The following is a 22,415-nucleotide window of genomic DNA, read 5'->3' as shown; positions in this document are numbered from 1 at the left end:
ATCTGGTCCTACCGCTTTTTCTTTCTTTATTTTTTGAAGAGCTTGAGCCACTTCCTCGTTTGTTATTTTGGTGACCATTGCTGCTACTGTCTCCGTTGACTCTACAGGCTGTCTGTCAAATTCTTCATTTAATAAGCTGTCAAAGTAATTTCTCCATCTCTTTTTGACATCCCTTTCGTGAACTAGTATTTTATTATTTTCATCTCGGATACATCTAATCTGATTAAAATCTTTTGCTTTCTTTGCTCTCTGTTTGGCTATTTTATATATCTTCGTTTCGCCTTCCCTGGTATCAAGTTGATCGTATAGGTTTGAATACGCTTCTGCTTTGGCTTTTGCTACTGCTACTTTCGCTTCCTTTTTCGCCACCATATAGTTTTGAAGATCTGTGTCGAATCTGGTTTCTTGCCACTTTTTATATAATTTTCTCTTCTCTTTTATTTTTCCTTGTACTTCGTTTGACCACCACCAAGTCTCTTTATCCTCAAACTTTTTTCCTCGCGTTTTCCCAAGTATTTCAATAGCAGCTCTCTAATACTACTGGCCATTTTTCTCCAAATTGTATTAGGGCTTCCTTTCATATTCCAACATATTTTTTCTACTATTCTTCTCCTGAATAGACCTTCTTTCTCATCTTTTAGCACCCACCACTTGATTTTTTGTGGTCCTCTCCGATATTTTTGTTTAGTTTCGCTTTTTACTTCGATGTCCAGAACAAGCACCTTATCTTGTTGGCTTACTGTCTCACTAACTATTACCTTGCAGTCCTTGCATTCACGTATGTCTTCTTTCCTTATCATGAAGTAGTATATTTGGGATTGATGTTGTTCACTTTTGTAGGTAATAACTTGAGTTTCTCTCATTTTAAAGAATGTGTTAACAATCGCCATATCCAATGCTGTTGCTAATTCAAGCATGTCATCTCCAGCTTCATTTCTAGTTTCAAAGCCTAATCCCAATCCCCCATGTATTGCTTCATATCCTGCCTTGGCTTGGCCCACATGTGCATTGAAATCACCTGCTAACAAAAAATGTAACATTAGTCCGAATTACAGATGAAAATATTAAATTGATTGAATTTTACGAGATGAGAGCACCAATATGTTCATACTCCAGAGCACTCTATGAAGGTTCATACGAGGCTATGTTCACGTTGCGCTATAAGTTTTTGCAAATAAAATATTTTGCCATTTTTAATTTGCGTCTTAAGGCGCGTACAGACCAAAATTGTGAACTGCTGTTCGCGAACTATAGTGAGCTGCTCGCTTACTATTCCCGATCAAAACGTCTGCACCAATAATGAGTGTGGTTCGTATTTCTATTGCTAATTATGGATAATGTTGAATTAGTTGCTTGTGCTGCATTTCTCTATATTAAAATGGTTTATGATAAACAAAAGAAAAAGCGTGGAAAAAGAAGATGGTGGCAACGAAATTTATTATAAAGTCGTTTGGTTTACGGAGGATCTCATTTATTGAGAGATTTACAAATGAAGGATAAGTGACTGTTTAATAATTTTAACCGTATGAGCAACGAATATATAATGGTTAACCATTCTATATTCGTTGGTATGAGTGTATCAGATTTTGAAGAATTAATAGATAGGATTGGATTTTTTGTAATATCTCCGCTATCTCTCTGATGGAGTCGTTTTTCTGATTTTCTTTTTATATTCAGAATTTCTCTTGTCTCATAAATTTGCACGTCTTTCTTCTATTAAGGTAATTATTTCGTCTTAGGACCATTCCATTTTCGATAAATAATAACAATAACAAATATTATATAATATAATCATATCCCTTCTAGAGTTTTATTAAGAATAACAAATAACGATAAATAATAATCGAAAACAGCAAGTTGAAATATAATCTCAATCAAACTAAAGTAAATAATGAACCATAGAAAAAAGTGTTGTGTGATTTGGTAGAATGCGATCTTACCCTTCAAAAAATATGTCACGTATTTCAGCACCTGGAAAATTGGAAGGATACTACAAATCTGGCCTCCACATAAGTGGTCTGTAGCTTCGACATGATAGGTGTGAAATTTTAAACGTTCTTGCTGTTGATTGGATAGGAAGGGTAGCGTTATCTAGCCTTCACGCTAGGTACACCATAGCCTCCATACGGTACTTCCAATATTTAATATTATTTTATTTAAGTGGACAATAAAGGTAAAACACAAACAACTTTTGTTTCTTAATTATTTATTTATACAATAATGTGACATTTTACATAGAAATATGAGTATTTAATTTCGATTAAATATATGTTTACTTGTTGAATTTATCGGCTGCACACAACAGCTGATCGGCCATTAGACCCAACAACAAAACGCGAAATAAAATGTGTATTTTAAAACTGTTGGATAAACAGTACCTACAATCAGAAAAACTTACCTTTAAAAAGGTACTCGATTATGAAATAACAAAAATATCAAAAAACACGACTGAATATTCTTGTTCTCATGATCATTTTTCAGTGCGTCACAGTTTTTCGATTTCTCTCTAATGCATTAAGTTTGATGAGACGGAAAAAGCGGTAGCTCCGTGATTAAACACAAAAATAATGCAGCATTACAATGGTTATATACATAAGATGTTTATTCCTAACCTACGTTTGATTCGTTGATATTTAGAATGCGCGTTTTTTCTAGCCAATCAAATACACGTATTACGAACATTTGACGAAAACTTCGTCCATTTTGGCCATTTTTTAGAAGTGTCAAAGAGTCAAGTGACGGTTATTATTCAGGTCAGTATTTTGTGTACCTGTCATTTTGAAATTTCGAATTCGACTTCCCTTGTGTTTCACAACTTTTTTGTGCATTATTTTGTGTTTTGGTTTAGAATTTAGTTCGTTAAAAGTTAGTTTTGTATTTTGGTTTAGAATTTAATTCGTTAGAAGTTAGTGTATACTCCAGGTCATTATGCAAAAAAAATATCGATAGTAAGGAGACGTAACTCATGGCTGAAGAACCTTAGGAACTGGTTTGGATGTAATAACAATGAATTATTTAGAGCCGCGGTTTCAGAAATAAAGATCGCTCTGATGATTACCAACTTTTTAAGCGGAGACAGCACCTAGAGAAGAAGATAAAAACACAGTGTATGGATAGTTTTGTGTCATTTTTTAATGTTTCCATATTTATAAATTTAATGAACAATATTGTTTACCTTTTAATTTTATTCTCCTTTATAAAAAAATACCTACATGTTAACATATTGTGTAAAAATCAAATCTACTAAATTACTAATTAGTTTAATTCCACAAGCTTTTCATCTAAAGTACGATTCTGGCATCTGTCAGATTCGTCAATAATTACATGAAATAAGTCTCGACACACTCAATACAGTATATGACGTCATAATTAATGACGCACTGAAAAATGATCATGAGAACAAGAATATCAGCTTTTTATGGTGACACAAACTAAACACAAACACCAAACACATCACATAACCGACCATATAAAATAAGTGAACGAAACGACAAGACCGACAGATTCACAGATAGCGCAGGATTTGTCAAAAGTCATGTTCCACCAATCACAATGCCGACATCAGCGCCTCTGACTAAACGGAAGGAAAATAAATACGATTACATGTTTTTTATTAGAGTTACCGGGGCATGTAATGAACATAGCCTCTTTTTGGTTTAAGCGAACTACAAGCGCCCCACCGTTTTGTTTACTAACTGTTCGCGAACAAACCCTTTGATGTTACCGCTATCCAAGCGAACTTTGAGCGAACAGCGAACTGTTCGCGAACACATCACGAACTTTCGTCGACACAACTGTTCGCGAACATTTCCGAAGTTCGCGAACTTAGTTTGTACGCGGTTTTAGAAAACATACATATGTATATCTTGAAAATCACTGAAGATAGGTGACTGCTGTGCTCTTTCGGTAGGTCATTATCTGGATAGAAAGAAGAAAATTTTGATACACCTGATTTGTCAAAGTCAAAGAGTTGACACTGACATCTGTACTGACAGCCATCTGACAGCCTTACTTAACCTATTTATCAGATAGTAAAGTAAATCAAAATAAACATTCACCAAAAAAGTACAAAAATTAAACATCAATAATTTTTCCTAAATTCAAATTTCAAGATGAACAATATGCTTATAAAAAACGAATCTATTGAAGACCACTTTGATATGAATGGTACAAATTCTGATGAGGATGTCATGGAAGAGGATGATTCTCGAGACATAGGTTTAGCTCTAGAAGAAAACTTAAAGGACCACAACTTTGGCTTAACTAACGACTCTAATGTAGAAATCAAGCAAGAGGACATTCTTGATTTGGACACAGATATTATATTACCTCAAATTTCACAGAGTCAGATTCTAAATTCTCCTAAACCAAAAAAGGAAATTAAGTCTAAAAGGGAACTTGAAGAGGAAGAACGTGAAAAAATGCAGTATGTATAATATTTGTTTAGTTATTTATTTATTATTTATTGATGGACCGAAGTCCATTAGTACATGATACAATTAAAATGTCACACAAATTAGAAAAACAATTCAAAATAAGATCTAGTAGGTACAAAATTGGTAAATACATAACAAACAATAATAAAAAATAAAATCACTTGCTCTCATTTAACAATTGAGAGCTAGAACATTTTGCAATTAACAAATACAACTTATCTTAGAACAAAGACAACAGTAATTGACAAATCAGTCTTGAAATTAGAACACTAAGTTAAATATAAATGTAATTGTGTGGAAAACGCAGTAAAGTCGTTAATAAAGAAATCAATATGCGGAGATAATGTGTTTGCTAATTTAATAGTTTTACAGAGATAGGAACTTGAACCATAGTTTGTACGGTTAATGACTTCGTGGATGGTGGTCACAGAACAGGTGGTTCTTGAAGGTACACGTAGACCAATTTTATTTAACCCGGCACCTGCCACGTGGCTTTGCAAGGTGCTAACTGCCACGTGGGGTGCTCACAGCACCCCTTAAAAATTTTCTGTGATCTACTTGTTTAAAAAACAAAATAATGTATTGACTAACACAAGAATATAAAAAACATGTTTTATTAACTTATTAGCCACTAATATGTTATAAAAGTTAAAAAATAAAATGAAAAAGGTGTTATAAGCAAATTAGCAAGTACCAAGCCATAATAAATGAAGTCAAGTAAATTATCTAAAAAAATTAAGATTTAGTGAGTATAGAGTCTGTATTAATAATTTAAATCAGTTATTTCAATAAAAAATGTAAACTTGACCTGTTTATCAAAAATACAAAAATTAAATTAAAACTTAAAGTGCTAGATGATGACACCCCAATGCGATTTTAGAGGCTATAAGTTCAGAATGACACTAAGTAACCACTTCAAACATTAACACATCTATGCTATATAATATTATTGAAAGCTACTATGACGCACAGCTCCGTTACCAAACTTGAAATACCAAATATTTGATAAAAATGTGTTATGGGGTGCTGGTAGCACCCCACGTGGCAGGTGGCGGGTTAAGAGTGAGATACAGAATTTATGACCATGAATTAAGTTATATAAGAAGCAAAGATCTTTATATTGACAACGACTCTGTAATGAGTCAAGTCGAATACAGTAGAACCCCGTAAATCCGAACCCCGCAAATCCGAACTTTCGGCAAATCCAAACTAACGGAAAGTGAAAAAAATTTAAAAATTCAAGACAAAAACTTAAAAACATGTTTATTATACATACGGTGACCATATCTTTTTAAAGAAAAAAAAGTACAAAAAACAAAAATGTATTAAAAACGCAAAATGTATCTTGTTATTGGACAAATATAACTTTTTGGCATTAAAAATAAATAAACTATGTAGCTAAACATAAAAAATTATATCAATTAAACTAAACATAACACATTGCATTAACTTTGAAAAAGTTCCAAGCCTGTAATTAAGAGTTTTTAGATAACGGAACTGGAATAGCCTCATCTTCTTCCGGTTTTTTGCATCATTCATATTTTTCTGAACTTAAAATTAATTTAAGTAGGTCCGGCTTCGACTGAAGTAAATGAAACATTTCATACAAGTCTCACCAAAATATGCGTACACCAGCATCGCTGCCTTGATATGGACATTTGTGACTTTTCCGACGTCCAATAATAATTATTTATTACAGAAAAAAAACGCTCGATAGCCGCACTAGTACCCGGAAGACAAAAAATAAATTCGCATAATATTTGTAAGTTTTTCAGTTTGAATTGATCTACACACTTAAAAACTTTAAGCCATCGATCCTGAGTATTTTTTTTCTTCTCTGTTCCACTCAGCAATTTTTTCACTTGTAGCCACGTCTTTCAAAATTCCCAGTTCGTCAAAGAGTTGATCTTCGTTTAACATGGTTGCCTTGATATACAATTTAAAAGCTTCGAGAGAATAACAAACATCGTTCCATGTTATTTCACTTCTTATGAGAGCTCCACACTCTCGCCGAAGTCGATTGAGGTTCAACAAGTACGAGAGTGTAGACGGCCACCTTGTGTAACTTTGCCTCACTTCGTTCTACTTCCATTCTCTGTCGGTCTGGTCAAAGGGATCTTTGTCGGTATCGCACTTCCTCGCGAAGTAGAACGAGTGTGTAGAGAGAGTACTTCGGACTTCGGTCAACTTTGGCGAAGTAACTTCGCCGAGCGTGTGGAGCCCGCTTTAGATCTATGCTTTTGAATAGTTTAAATTCATGAAAATTTGTACTCCAGTTTTCTAGGTAGGTTACACATTTTGTGTAAAAATGTTTCACTTGTGCAGTGAAGTTTTGTGTACGACCACCGCACCATAAGCCTGATGTCTCACACACTTAAAATGTTTTTAAAGATCATTCGTAAACGCATTTCACTTCGAATTCACTTCACTTTGGATTTACACTACTAATCCAGAGATGCTTGGATGTGAACCAGGATATGTACGTCTGTTTCATAGATTACAACAAGGCTTTCGATAAAGTCCGCCACAAAGAGCTAATGGACATCCTCAAAGCAAAACAATTACAATACAATGACCTTTGAATTATAACAAATCTATATTATAAACAGCAGGCACACATACGCATTAACGAACACACATCAGAAGAGTTCGAAATTAAAAGAGGAGGGCGACAGGGGTGTGTATTGTCACTACTACTATTAAATGCATACTCTGAAGAAATTATGAAAAAAGTTCTTGAGGGAGAAACAGCAGGAATAAAGGTACCTAAATGGAACGCCAATTAACAACATTAGATATATGCGGACGACACTATCATAATAGCGGACAACCTCCAAGACCTCCAAAAGCTAATGAACAAGATAGTTGAGTATGGAGAACAATATGGATTATCAGTATACATCAAGAAAACTAAATTTATGAGGATATCAAAAACCCAAAATAATGATAAAAGCCTGACAATTAAAAATAAAACTTTAGAACAAGATGAAAACTACAACTATCTTGGCACAATAATTAATCACACAAACTATTACTCCAAAGAAATCAAAGTTCGAATAGAGAAGGCAAGAACCAACTTCAATAAAATGAGAAAGGTAGTTTGTGCAAGAGAACTGAAATAATTAAGACTTGAGAGTTAGGCTGCAAGGTGTTACATTTTCTCGACTCTGCTTTACGGGATAGAAGCATGGTCAATTAACGTGTCGACTACTAAAAAGTTGGAAGCATTTGAACTGTGGGTGAAAGTACCTGAAGATAGCATGTACCGAGTCTGTAACAAACAACGAAGTCATGAGAAGAGTCAACAAAAGAATGGAAATATTGGAAACCATCAAGACACAAAAGATGCAATATCTGAAACAGTATACAAAGAAATTTGTTTAAAAGTAGTAAAAGATAAAAATATTCATTTTTTAGAAAAAATAAGTACATTCGCGTGTCCTTAGAAAGGTTTTAAAGTACATTAGGACAATATTTAAAAATAAGTACTGTCCTACTTAAATAAGTACATATGGTCACCGTAATTATACAGAGTAAAGCCAGAAAATTGGACAATGTAGGATTACTAGGACTTTGATATTTAAAATTTCTTAAAAATAAATATTATACTTTAATATATAGGTTTATAAAGTGTTTATAAAGGTTAAACACAAACTTACTTTGGTTCTCTCGTAGTCAACTTGAGTCCAAAAATATTGTCCACACTCTTGCGAGAACGTTTGGCTACTCAAAATCACAATGAAAGCTTTGAACTACTAGTTAAGGCTAACTTTCGGATAATCCGAACTTTTCGGAATCCGAACAGGCTGTCCCCCCAATTAGTTCGGATTTGCGGGGTTCTACTGTGATTTGCAGTAAAGACTCATAACTTTGACCAGTGAGATGCATCTTATAAGCATAATTCTAGTTTAGATACAGCAAAATCGTTTCTATATAATAATTATGTCGATATTAATAGTTGTGATATTAGTGAAGTAGATGTATATAATAGCATAGAAAAAATAAACCTTAATCTAAAATGCGGCCCTGATAATATTTCACCCATTTTTGTTTATAATTGTAGATTCATCCTTTCTCAGGTTTTATGTAAAGTTTTTAATTTGTCGTTGTCTCAAGGTGTTTTTCCTGATAAATGGAAAGATAGTTATGTTACCCCGATACACAAAAATAACGATAAGAAATCTATTGAGAACTACAGAGCAGTTTCAAAAATCTCTATTTTTGCTAAAATCTTTGAAATGTTAATAACTGAAAAATTATATCCAAAAATAAAATCCATAATAATAAATGAACAACATGGTTTTATGTCAGGCAGATCTACATCTACAAACCTACTTGTATTGGAGGAATTCATTTTAGAGGCCTTGGAGAGCCGGTGGCAGGTTGATGTGATCTACACCGATTTCTCCAAGGCATTTGACAGAGTGAATAAGGATATATTAGTTAAAAAATTATCTTCATTAGGAATTCATGGATCATTATTATCATGGCTTGAAAGTTACTTAACAAATAGAAGACAATTTGTCAAAATTCATGATTGCTTATCATCAGAAATTAAAGTCTTATCAGGAGTTCCTCAAGGAAGTCATCTCTCTCCAATGCTTTTTAATTGTTTTGTCAACGATGTTTTAAACTGTTTTTCCGATTGTAAAATATTACTGTATGCTGATGATTTAAAGATATTTAGGGTAGTTAAAGATGTAAATGACTGTCTTCTAATACAAGAGAATCTTGATAATTTTTTCAGGTGGTGTTGTGACAATAAACTGAATTTAAATATTGATAAATGTAAAATAATGAGATATCACAGAATCTTACAACCTACACTCTTTAACTATTCTATTGACAACTAAAACTTAGAAATTTTAACATCCATTAAATATTTAGGCATTATTTTTGACTCATCTTTGAGTTTTACTAAGCACTTTGAGTTTGTTGTTAATAGAGCTTTGAAGATGCTTGGTTTTGTAAAACTTAGTCTTTCTGATTTTAATAATATAAATTGTCTTAAATCTGTCTATTGTGCATTAGTTAGATCAATATTAGAATATTCAAGCTTCATATGGACACCCAGATGCCACATCGATATATAATACAGATGCCACATCGATAATATAGAGAAAGTCCAAAAAAAATTTATAAGATTCATTGCATATAAACTAAATATACCATCTGAAAACATCAATTATAGTGAAATTCTCAACTTATTAGATTTATCATCACTGGAAAATAGAAGATCATTTCTTGATTTAGTTTTCTTATATAAGATTGCTAATGGATTGGTTGATTGCTCAACACTTCTTGAGAAGATAAAATATAGAGTTCCTCAATGTAATACTCGTAGTAAAGAACTATTTTTTGTAGACTTTCATTGCACCAATTATGCACAGAACAAAGCAATTGGAAGAATGTCTAAGGGGGCCAATAATATCGATATTGACTTTTTTGACTGTTCATTGCCTAGTTTTAAGAAAAAATTGAAAAAAAATGCTAAATTGTATTTAATATATATATATATATATATATATATATATATATATATATATATATATATATATATATATATATATATATATATATATATATATATATATATATATATATATATATATATATATATATATATATATATATATATATATATATATATATATATATATGCTTTCTGTTGTTTTCCGGGTTTGACTCTGCGTTGAATAATTTTAGTTTTGAGAAAAACCATTATTTGGACGACGTTTCGGTAAGATCTCACTTGCCATTGTCAAGTCAGGTAGTTCCGCTTCTCGCTGCTGCTTTAAGTAAACTGAATTTTTACTCACGATACCGTCGCTTATGTAGTTGATCCTGATGCTGCTTGCCCTGCGCGAACTCTGGCTCTTGTTATTGGTCCGGTGTAGGTTGCAGTCGTCGGCGGGATGTTACGCGTGGATGTTGCCGCCTGATTTATTTTGGTCTTTTTCTTCAGTACCGTTTTCCATGTTGTAGGAAGCCGTTGCGCATCATCTCTTTGGTTTAAGCCGTTGGGATTTCTTTCAATTTCTATCGATTCTCTGATTTCCCGTTTTCTTTTTACTTCGATGTTAGCTAACATCGTTGTATGGTTCAGGTTTATTGTGTGTCCTGTATTTGCGACATGTTGAGCCAGGGATGACGTGGTTTCCCCCCTTTCGATAGCATTTCGGTGTTCTCGTCTTACCTGGATTCTTCGGTTGGTCTGTCCAATGTACGACTTTCCACAATCCCCACACGGAATCTCGTATACACCTTGGCTTTCTAACGATATTTTGGTCTTTGGTGTTGGTAAAATAGTTGAGATCTTTCTGTCCGTATTAAATATCATTTCTATGTTGTGTTTTCTCAGCACTCTCCCTATTTTCTCTGTCGTACCCTTCACATATGGCAGAATGGTTTTGCCGATCGGTTTATTGTCTTCTGTAGGGTCCTTATCTCTTCTTCGAGCATTTTGAGCTTTTTCGATGTTGTATGTTGAGAAGCCGTTTTTTCTTAACGCTGTTTTCACGTTATGCATTTCTTCATTTTGATGTTCTTGGTCTGTCAGTCTTTCGGATCTTGTAATCAAGGTTTTGATGACTGAATGCAATTGTGCAGGATGGTGGTGTGAAGCAGCATTTAGATATCCATCGGTATGTGTCGGTTTCCGATACACTGTATGGCCTATGTGTCCGTCTTGTTTCTTTATTATTAACACATCTAAGAATGGGATTTGATCGTTTTCTTCCAGTTCCATGGTAAACTGAATTTTATGGTGGATATTGTTGATGTGTTCTAAAAAAGCCTTTAGTTTTTCTTCTCCGTGGGTCCAGATAATAAAAGTGTCATCCACGTACCTAAGCCACAGTTTGGGTTTGTATTCAGCTGTTTCTATTGCCCGCTGTTCTATTTCCTTCATAAACAAGTTCGCTATTACTGGTGACAGTGGGGAACCCATCGGTGCTCCCTCAACTTGTTTATATCTTTGTTCCTTATAGATGAAATAAGTGTTATTTAAACAGTGTTTGGTTAGGTTTAGTGTATCCGGTGATATTGGATACTTTTTGCTTATGATATCCAGTGATTCATCTATAGGAACATTCGTGAAAAGTGAGACAACATCGAAGCTGACTAGCAAATGTCCCGGCTCAAGAGTCACACCTTTTATACGCTCGATGAAGTGGCTCGCGTTTTTGACGTAAGAATCCGCTTCTTCCGCGTATGGTTGCAGCTGTTGGGCCAGAAATTTCGCCAGCGGTTGTAAGGGAGATCCGATGGAGCTCACAATTGGTCGCAGTGGTAATCCTGCCTTGTGTACCTTGGGTAGGCCGTAAAATTTTGGGCATCTAGATGACTTCTCTCTAGGTATGAGATGGACCTGTTGTTCTTTATTGATATTTGAGGCTTTGATCTTGGCTTTTGTTATTTTCTCTAGATAGGTTGTCGGGTCTGACGAGATGCTTTGATATGTTGTATCATTTAAGATGTCATGTTGTTGATGTCATTTAAGGTGTTGTATCATTTAAGATACAACATATCAAAGCATCTCGTCAGACCCGACAACCTATCTAGAGAAAATAACAAAAGCCAAGATCAAAGCCTCAAATATCAATAAAGAACAACAGGTCCATCTCATACCTAGAGAGAAGTCATCTAGATGCCCAAAATTTTACGGCCTACCCAAGGTACACAAGGCAGGATTACCACTGCGACCAATTGTGAGCTCCATCGGATCTCCCTTACAACCGCTGGCGAAATTTCTGGCCCAACAGCTGCAACCATACGCGGAAGAAGCGGATTCTTACGTCAAGAACGCGAGCCACTTCATCGAGCGAATAAAAGGTGTGACTCTTGAGCCGGGACATTTGCTAGTCAGCTTCGATGTTGTCTCACTTTTCACGAATGTTCCTATAGATGAATCACTGGACATCATAAGCAAAAAGTATCCAATATCACCGGATACACTAAACCTAACCAAACACTGTTTAAATAACACTTATTTCATCTATAAGGAACAAAGATATAAACAAGTTGAGGGAGCACCGATGGGTTCCCCACTGTCACCAGTAATAGCGAACTTGTTTATGAAGGAAATAGAACAGCGGGCAATAGAAACAGCTGAATACAAACCCAAACTGTGGCTTAGGTACGTGGATGACACTTTTATTATCTGGACCCACGGAGAAGAAAAACTAAAGGCTTTTTTAGAACACATCAACAATATCCACCATAAAATTCAGTTTACCATGGAACTGGAAGAAAACGATCAAATCCCATTCTTAGATGTGTTAATAATAAAGAAACAAGACGGACACATAGGCCATACAGTGTATCGGAAACCGACACATACCGATGGATATCTAAATGCTGCTTCACACCACCATCCTGCACAATTGCATTCAGTCATCAAAACCTTGATTACAAGATCCGAAAGACTGACAGACCAAGAACATCAAAATGAAAAAATGCATAACGTGAAAACAGCGTTAAGAAAAAACGGCTTCTCAACATACAACATCGAAAAAGCTCAAAATGCTCGAAGAAGAGATAAGGACCCTACAGAAGACAATAAACCGATCGGCAAAACCATTCTGCCATATGTGAAGGGTACGACAGAGAAAATAGGGAGAGTGCTGAGAAAACACAACATAGAAACGATATTTAATACGGACAGAAAGATCTCAACTATTTTACCAACACCAAAGACCAAAATATCGTTAGAAAGCCAAGGTGTATACGAGATTCCGTGTGGGGATTGTGGAAAGTCGTACATTGGACAGACCAACCGAAGAATCCAGGTAAGACGAGAAGAACACCGAAATGGTATCGAAAGGGGGGAAACCACGTCATCCCTGGCTCAACATGTCGCAAATACAGGACACACAATAAACCTGAACCAAACAACGATGTTAGCTAACATCGAAGTAAAAAGAAAACGGGAAATCAGAGAATCGATAGAAATTGAAAGAAATCCCAACGGCTTAAACCAAAGAGATGATGCGCAACGGCTTCCTACAACATGGAAAACGGTACTGAAGAAAAAGACCAAAATAAATCAGGCGGCAACATCCACGCGTAACATCCTGCCGACGACTGCAACCTACACCGGACCAATAACAAGAGCCAGAGTTCGCGCAGGGCAAGCAGCATTAGGATCAACTACATAAGCGACGGTATCGTGAGTAAAAATTCAGTTTACTTAAAGCAGCAGCGAGAAGCGGAACTACCTGACTTGACAATGGCAAGTGAGATCTTGCCGAAACGTCGTCAAAATAATGGTTTTTCTCAAAACCAAAATTATTCAACGCGGAGTCAAACCCGGAAAACAACAGAAAGCACATATAGCTCCCGCGGAAACTTCAAGTGTAACTTCAAGTAAAGAAAAAGAAGTATATATATATATAACAATTTTGAGTTTCGGTGGGTTGGAGTCAATAAAAGGGCTACTAGAAGACTATTTTTTAATTACTCAAGCTTTCGAATGTGTTTACATTCATTTTCAAGAGCTAAAAAGTAACTGATAAAGTGGAACAAAGATCATGTAAAAATACAACTTACCAGATAAATCTAGATTGGTAATTAAACTTGCTTACATAAATAAATACAAATAAGAGAAAAAATGTTAATAATCATCAAATGAATTCTTCCCAGACTGAATATTACAAAATAACTGCCAAAAGATTTAAATTTTTTGAATTTTGAATTTGAAATATAGATATTAAAATGAATTTTCAAAATTTTTAAGTCAATGTCAGTGAAAAAGTATGTCAAACATCGACAAGTAGCTAAAATTGGGATATATTTAACTATATTACTGATATGATAATTTATTAAAAAAAAAGAAGATGTAAATAAGTAGAAGAAAAGAAAAAAAAATTAAAAATTATTTTCGTAGTTTACAGAAGCACAAACGAATGTAACAGGATACGAAAAAAATTTTTTACATGTTATGGTGCTATGAATAAATTATAAAGAAATTATGTAGTTATAAATTTTATTAAATTCTGAATTTCTGATCTTTTATTTAAACTATGATCACTTCTGCTTATAGATACCATTTCTAAAAAGTCCTTTTGAATTTATTATCTTCATTGCACAAAATTTGAATGTTTGCAAAGTCCATTACATGGTCTTTTTCAATCACATGTTCTGCCAAAGTACATGACGGTTTTTTTATTCTGCAATCGCTTTTGTGAGAAATAACGCGATTGGACAAATTCCTCCCAGTCTCGCCAATATATACAGCCTCACATTGAGTACAATTAATTCTGTATACTACATTAATTTTCTCTAATTTATCTATGGGATATTTTGTCTTAGAATACAGAGATGAAATAGTTTTGATGTTTTTCGTTGTTATTTTTATATTGTCAATGGCCTTTAAAATTTTAGTTAACTTAGGTGTTAATGATGGTATGTAGGGGAGTGAATGATAATAGATGACTTGATTAACAGAAGCAGAGTTTTGAGATCTCACAACAGATGGTGTCAGATTATTAACATGAACCATGTTGGAAAAAAGCATCCTGTGTAGCATGTGTGGAGGATAAGAGTTCTCAATCAAAATAGTTTTTAATACTAGAAGATCTTCTTGCAGGTAATAAGAGAACTCTTATCCTCCACACATGCTACACAGGATGCTTTTTTCCAACATGGTTCATGTTAATAATCTGACACCATCTGTTGTGAGATCTCAAAACTCTGCTTCTGTTAATCAAGTCATCTATTATCATTCACTCCCCTACATACCATCATTAACACCTAAGTTAACTAAAATTTTAAAGGCCATTGACAATATAAAAATAACAACGAAAAACATCAAAACTATTTCATCTCTGTATTCTAAGACAAAATATCCCATAGATAAATTAGAGAAAATTAATGTAGTATACAGAATTAATTGTACTCAATGTGAGGCTGTATATATTGGCGAGACTGGGAGGAATTTGTCCAATCGCGTTATTTCTCACAAAAGCGATTGCAGAATAAAAAAACCGTCATGTGCTTTGGCAGAACATGTGATTGAAAAAGACCATGTAATGGACTTTGACAACATTAAAATTTTGTGCAATGAAGATAATAAATTCAAAAGGACTTTTTTAGAAATGGTATCTATAAGCAGAAGTGATCATAGTAAATAAAAGATCAGAAATTCAGAATTTAAGTAAAATTTATAACTACATAATTTCTTTATAATTTATTCATAGCACCATAACATGTAAAAATTTTTTTCGTATCCTGTTACATTCGTTTGTGCTTCTGTAAACTACGAAAATAATTTTTAATTTTTTTTCCTTTCTTCTACTTATTTACATCTTCTTTTTTTTTAATAAATTATCATGTCAGTAATATAGTTAAATATATCCCAATTTTAGCTACTTGTCGATGTTTGATATACTTTTTCGCTGACATTGACTTAAAAATTTTGAAAATTCATTTTAATATCTATATTTCAAATTCAAAATTCTAAAAATTTAAATCTTTTGGCAGTTATTTTGTAATATTCAGTCTGGGAAGAATTCATTTGATGATTATTAACATTTTTTCTCTTATTTGTATTTATTTATGTAAGCAAGTTTAATTACCAATCTAGATTTATCTGGTAAGTTGTATTTTTACATGATCTTTGTTCCACTTTATCAGTTACTTTTTAGCTCTTGAAAATGAATGTAAACACATTCGAAAGCTTGAGTAATTAAAAAATAGTATTCTAGTAGCCCTTTTATTGACTCCAACCCACCGAAACTCAAAATTGTTTTATCCAAACAAGTCAACAAAGTACTTCTTTTTTCTTTACTTTAAGTAGAAAATATATATATATATATATATATATATATATATATATATATATATATATATATATATATAACAAAGGAGCACTCGTAAGTGTAGGGTTTTATCGGTCAAGTGGGTGAAAAAAGAGACAAAGAATTCAGCTACTTCATCTATTTATTGAAGACGTTTCGTCTACTGCTCAGTAGACATCATCAGTTCATCTACAAAAAGAGTGGTATAAGAGACAACATCCAAAAGAGAGGTAAACAAGCACTAGCGTTACCTTAAAAAGACATGTAGCAAACGATAAGATGTACATAGTAAAAAAACCTTATCCATGAACCAACGTAATGTAAAAGTATATAACATTTAAGTGTATAGTTAATATTTAAAAAACTTTAGTACAGCCAAAGACAAGACCATGTGGTAACAGTCATATATAAAAAACAAGTGGAAAAAAGCCGGCTTGCTTTTTTTGAAGTCAAGAATGAACCAAGAAAAAACCAGATTCACTTCCAAAAACTTAGTAGTATTTAAGCATACTTCATTTTAACTTTAGGTAACATCATTAAATGAGTAGAATGCTAATATGCAACTTTAAAAATTTAAGGTCAAATAGTTACCAGCAGGTCATCCTAGCCCAACCGACACACAAAAGAAAATGGAGTTTGAATTATCAGGTGTAAACTGACATCTCGCCAAGAGGCAGGCAACCTTTAAAAAATTATAACAAAGAGTGACTGACAACTGCAGTGCAGCGCGGTAAAATTTAAATTGATGTAATTAAAACAGTTATAAAAGTGTTTAAAAAGTGAAAGTAATATCAAGAAGTAATCAAGGGATGTACCTTATACCTCGTAGACAAGAATCACAGTTTATTTTAAACAAGTGAGGGCACTTCACACAATTATATGGAAAAGTGCCTACGTTAGTACTGGTAATCCAGTTAACTAACTAATATATAAGATAGTACAATAGTATAACTCCCATATATCGCAGCTCAAAAAGCAAGAAAAAAATATATGCAATAATTTAAGCAAATTTATAAATCAGTTTAGCAAATTGTAATTTATAATTAATATCAATAATGCAACATTTTATCCTATGGCAAAATTTTAAATTGTACATCTAATAAGTAAACTGTTATTATCAAAAAAAAAAAAAAGTGGGAAAAGCTTGAAAAAACCACCAAAAACTTTTTTACAATAAAATAATTTAAGTGAATAACATCGACTGATTCAGCAAGATCACTATTAAAGAAGTGGAAAAAGCCTGAAAACCACAAAACTTTTTTACAATATAATAATTTGAGTGTAATAATACCAACTAATTCTGCAAAATCAATGCATGGTATATTTGACTCAAGTTACTGATGTCAGTTCTCTTGTTAAGTACATTAGAGGTTTTTAATATGAAACACATCTCTAAGAATTGTCTTTTCGACAGGTTGCGTTCATTGCAAAGGATCTTGGCTTCATCAAAGTCCACCTTATGTTTTGTATCTATTGCATGTTGGGCTAAGGCACAAGTTGGTTTTTTCAAATTGATATCACTACGGTGTGAAATTAAACGTGATTTTAAAGCTCGCTTTGTCTGCCCTACATAACATGCGTCACATTCAGCACAAGGTATGTGGTAGACCACATTAACTTGTTCCAAAGGGGACAAGGGTGTTTTAGTCTTAGAGAACAAATTTCTGACTGTTCTTGCGTTCTTAATTGCAATCTTAACAGGAATATTATTATTTTTATATAGTTTAATAAGTTTATCAGTAACCTGAGGAAAATAAGGAAGTGAAGAAAACTGGGAAACAGGAGTCCCAAGGTTAGTAGTAGGCAGAATTGTGATGTTAACAGTATTATTCGATATTGATCTAAGTTGGTCACCATTGGGTATGTCGTTCAGAGAAGAACCGTAGCTTTGGGAAAAAAGAAATTTATTGATAAGGGAGGAAGGGTAGGAATTATCTACCAATATACTTCTGAGTAGCAGAAGGGATTCCCTTCGATTAACCGGATGTGCCAACCTATGTAGCCTACAGCTTAAAGCTTTAATAAGATTTATTTTATATTTAAAAGGATGACAAGAATGGTAGTTGAGAAACCTATTAGAGGCCATTGGTTTCCTATACCAACTTGTACAAAGTGTGTTATCTCCACTTCTAGTGACACGCATGTCCAAGAAGGGGATACTATGGTTGTTGGGGTCCTCGAGTTCACATGTGAACTGCAAATGAGGATCAAACCCATTGAAGATGGACAAGGTGGCCTGAGTCTTGTCTGGTGGTAAGGCTAGTAATAGGTCGTCCACATAACGTTTAACAAAAGGAACTTGAAAATCTAAATAACCCAGACGGTCAGATACTAAATCATCCAAAACATAATTCACTAGGATGGGTGAAATCGAGGAACCCATTGGTGTCCCAAAAATTTGTAAATAAAATTTGTCGTTGAAGACCAAAAAATTAGTGTCAAACACTAATTGGAGCAATTCTGCAAACACTTCCCAGGAAACTGGAGAATTAGGTTGGATAATATTCCAATGATTTCTTAGTGAAGTAAGGACACTAGCTAGGGGGAGGTTAGTAAAAAGTGAAACTACATCAAAACTCACCAAAATATAACCATGTGGTAGCTTAAAGTCATTAATAAATTCACTAAATTGAAAAGAGTCAACAATGTTGTAATCATTATTGTAATTATAAGATTTTGACAAGATATCAGTCAAAAATTTTGCAATATGTATGTTGGGTGAATTAATTGAGGAAACAATAGGCCTCATGCTCAATGTGGGCTTGTGAATTTTGGGCAGACAATAAAATCTTGGAGCATAACCATCATAATTATGTAATGACTTAGCTAAAGTTTGATCTATGATCTTAATATTTTTTAAGTGAGTAATGAATTTATTAATTTTGTTAGAAAATTTTGAACAGGGATTTGAAGTAAGAGGTTGGTAAGTATATATATATATATATATATATATATATATATATATATATATATATATATATATATATATATATATATATATGTTCGAAAAGATTTCCGCGGTCAGGTAAATGAAAATTACTAAGTTCTCGGGAAGAACCGCGTTGAGAATTTATAACTCGACGTTTCGGCACCCTTTTTGGAGCCATTATCAAGAGGGGTATGGTTCCGTTCGAGTTCGGGGTCTCAATCTGCCTACTCCCCTCACTCGTGACGTACCAGTAGTGTCTTGTTCTCTAGGAGAACGGTCAAGCGGCACTGAGGTCTCAATCTGCCTACTCCTCAGTGTCGAGTGACGACCTGTCTTCGCCTGTGTAGCTCCTTTTATACTCTCAGTGCGCGCGGGAACTGTATGCGCGGGAGAGGCCTGAGTGGGATCGACTGGCGTGGGGATTCGCCGAAGCAGCGGTCGCCATGTTGCCGGCAATCTTTTGGCGTCATCGCGTGTGTTTAGGCTGTCAGGGCGTTTTTCAATTTCGATGGCTTCACGGATGATTCTCGATTTTAAGGAGCGGACAGGGGCGATGGTTTTTGCTTTCTCGAAATCTATTTGGTGACCTGTCTGAATATGATGTTGGGCAAGGGCTGAAGTAGTGTCGGAATGTTTTACAGATATGGAATGTTCGTAGATACGGTTTTGGATTCGTCGGTTTGTCTGTCCTATGTATGTCCGTGGGTATGACCGTTCTCCTAGAGAACAAGACACTACTGGTACGTCACGAGTGAGGGGAGTAGGCAGATTGAGACCCCGAACTCGAACGGAACCATACCCCTCTTGATAATGGCTCCAAAAAGGGTGCCGAAACGTCGAGTTATAAATTCTCAACGCGGTTCTTCCCGAGAACTTAGTAATTTTCATATATATATATATATATATATATATATATATATATATATATATATATATATATATATATATATATATATATATATATATATATATATATATATATATATATATATATTTGATTTTTCAGTCTTTATATAGTGATATTGTTCTATATTTTAATATGTATTTATGATTGTGATACTACCTATACCTATTGTGATATGTGGTATTTTTGTAAATGGTATTTTTGGCCGTAAATAAACTATTTATTTTATTTATTTTTATATAACGTAAGAATTTACGCTGAACTTGTTCGATTTTATTAATGTGACAATTATATTGAGGTGACCAAACACATGATGCATAATCTAAATGTTGTCTAACCAAAGAACAATAAAGAAGTTTTAAAGAACGACCAGTCGTAAAGTCATAGCTGCATTTTTTAACAAAGCCAAGCATCTTTAATGACCTAGAAACCGTGCTATTAATGTGTAGTTTGAAATTCAAGTTAGTGTCAAGAATAACACCCAGATCTATAACTGAGTCAACTAATTGTAACCTAGTGTCCCGTATATAGTAAGAATTATTCTCAAAGTTTCTTAGACGAGTAAAAGTTATAGCATGGCATTTGTTTGCATTTAAGTCCATACCATTAAGTGAGCACCATTCCACAAGACCATTAAGGTCTGATTGCAAATTGTAGTGATCCAAATCAGAGGTAATTATGTGAAATAATTTAAGGTCATCAGCAAATAGAAGAAATTGAGCAAAATTGAAACTTTTATTTATGTCATTTATAAATAAATTAAAAAGGATAGGTCCTAAGTGGGAGCCTTGAGGTACCCCCGATTTAACTATAATTTCATTAGAGAAATAATTCTTAATACGAAGTATCTGCCTTCTATCTAATAGATAATTTCAAATCCAACTAAGCAGAGGATCAGAGAAACCTAACTGTTCGATCTAATGTAACAATAACCTATCGAATGGTTGACCCTATCGAATGCCTTGGAAAAATCTGTATAAATCGCATCTACCTGTTGTTTGCTTTCCAATGCTTCATTTAAGAAGGAGGTATAATTTATAGCACTAATATTTCCCATGCTCTTACAATAATTAAAATAATATTTCAGGATATCAATAAAAACTTTAATTATTTTCCCTCGAAGGATACATTGGGAATGTTTTAAAATTTCTTGCTAAATGTAGTTTTGTATTCAGGTTCTAACAGGATTTAGTGAGAGGTATTGAAATTAATTATTTTCAATGCCTAGAATAGTTTAATTTTTTGCTGAATATGTATCAATTAGAAAATGTGAATATAGATCAATCAAGTTAGTAAAAAAAATAAGCCTTTTTTGACATAACTGAAAAGACGAGGTTTGACTGTTGAAATGTGTATAGTTCATTCGCTTTCAAGATGAGTAGTGACGCCAGTTTCAGACTCCTGATTTATGGGTTTTTCATGTCGTCGCAGCTTGTCGTTTGTTATAAATTAATTTATTCTATATTATAAACTAATTTCTAACCAATAACAAGCTACAATGACACGAAGAACCCACAAATCAGGCGTCTGAAACTGGTGTCGCTACTCATCTTAAAAACGAATGAGCTTTAGTATGACATATTACAAAAAGACTACCATCTAGTGCAACTTGAGGGTATTATGGTATTTGAATGGTGTGTAAAAAATGGTCCAGATCTGTTAAATAGTTTTTGTGAAATTTAATTTGTTTATAAATTTTTTTGAAAAACAAGCTAATTTCTGGGGCTGGTCCAGTTAATTTGGCTGAATGGATCTCGATAATCTGGGGCTTATTTTCTTCATTAAGATGGATACTAATAGACTATGACAAAAAAGTAAAAAAAAATACATTTATGTACACAAAATTAAATTAAATAGCACTTTTTAAGCTTATAAACAATTACAATAACTCCATAGAAAAGAGCGCCTACCTTTGGATCCAAAGGTCCGAATGGTTGTGAGTTCGAATCTCACCAGGGTCAGAAATTTTTCGTTTATTATAAATTAATAAATGAAAATAGTTTCTGTCCTTGTGGGATCAGTACTCACGAGAGGGACCGCAGACGTTTGGTTACAATTAGCGTCACTTTGCAAAGACAATGACGTCGACTTTGCAAAGTAACAAGACACTTACTCAACACACACTACACATGACACTAGGTACCTAACTGCAAAAATTCACCGTACCTACATGCCAATGGCCGTTAGTTGTCGAGGCATTAGCTAAATAAAAAAAACTCCATAGAAATTAGATCAAATTAAATGGCAATAAAAAATACGGAAAGGCAGTGGCGACGGGTGACTTTTTCTTAAGTGTTACCAGACCCAGATGTAGAAAATCTTGTGTAAAAGAACCTCACAAATATAAG

General features: G+C 33.7%; 1 protein-coding gene across 1 annotated transcript in view; it reads left to right on the top strand.

The window, feature by feature from the left end:
* Positions 1-3,996: 3,996 nt before the first annotated feature.
* Positions 3,997-22,415, top strand: part of LOC126889832 (transcription initiation factor TFIID subunit 11) — a 78,749-nt gene continuing 60,330 nt past the window's right edge. Inside the window, exon 1 of the mRNA XM_050658521.1 lies at positions 3,997-4,426. Within this exon, the coding sequence (XP_050514478.1) occupies positions 4,113-4,426 (314 nt within the window). The 5' untranslated portion in view covers positions 3,997-4,112. The remainder of the gene's footprint in view (positions 4,427-22,415) is intronic.

This window comes from Diabrotica virgifera, chromosome 8 (genome assembly GCF_917563875.1).
Source record: "Diabrotica virgifera virgifera chromosome 8, PGI_DIABVI_V3a".
In the NCBI taxonomy this organism is placed as follows: Eukaryota; Metazoa; Arthropoda; class Insecta; order Coleoptera; family Chrysomelidae; genus Diabrotica; species Diabrotica virgifera.
This window is presented reverse-complemented; position numbering and strand designations above follow the sequence as displayed.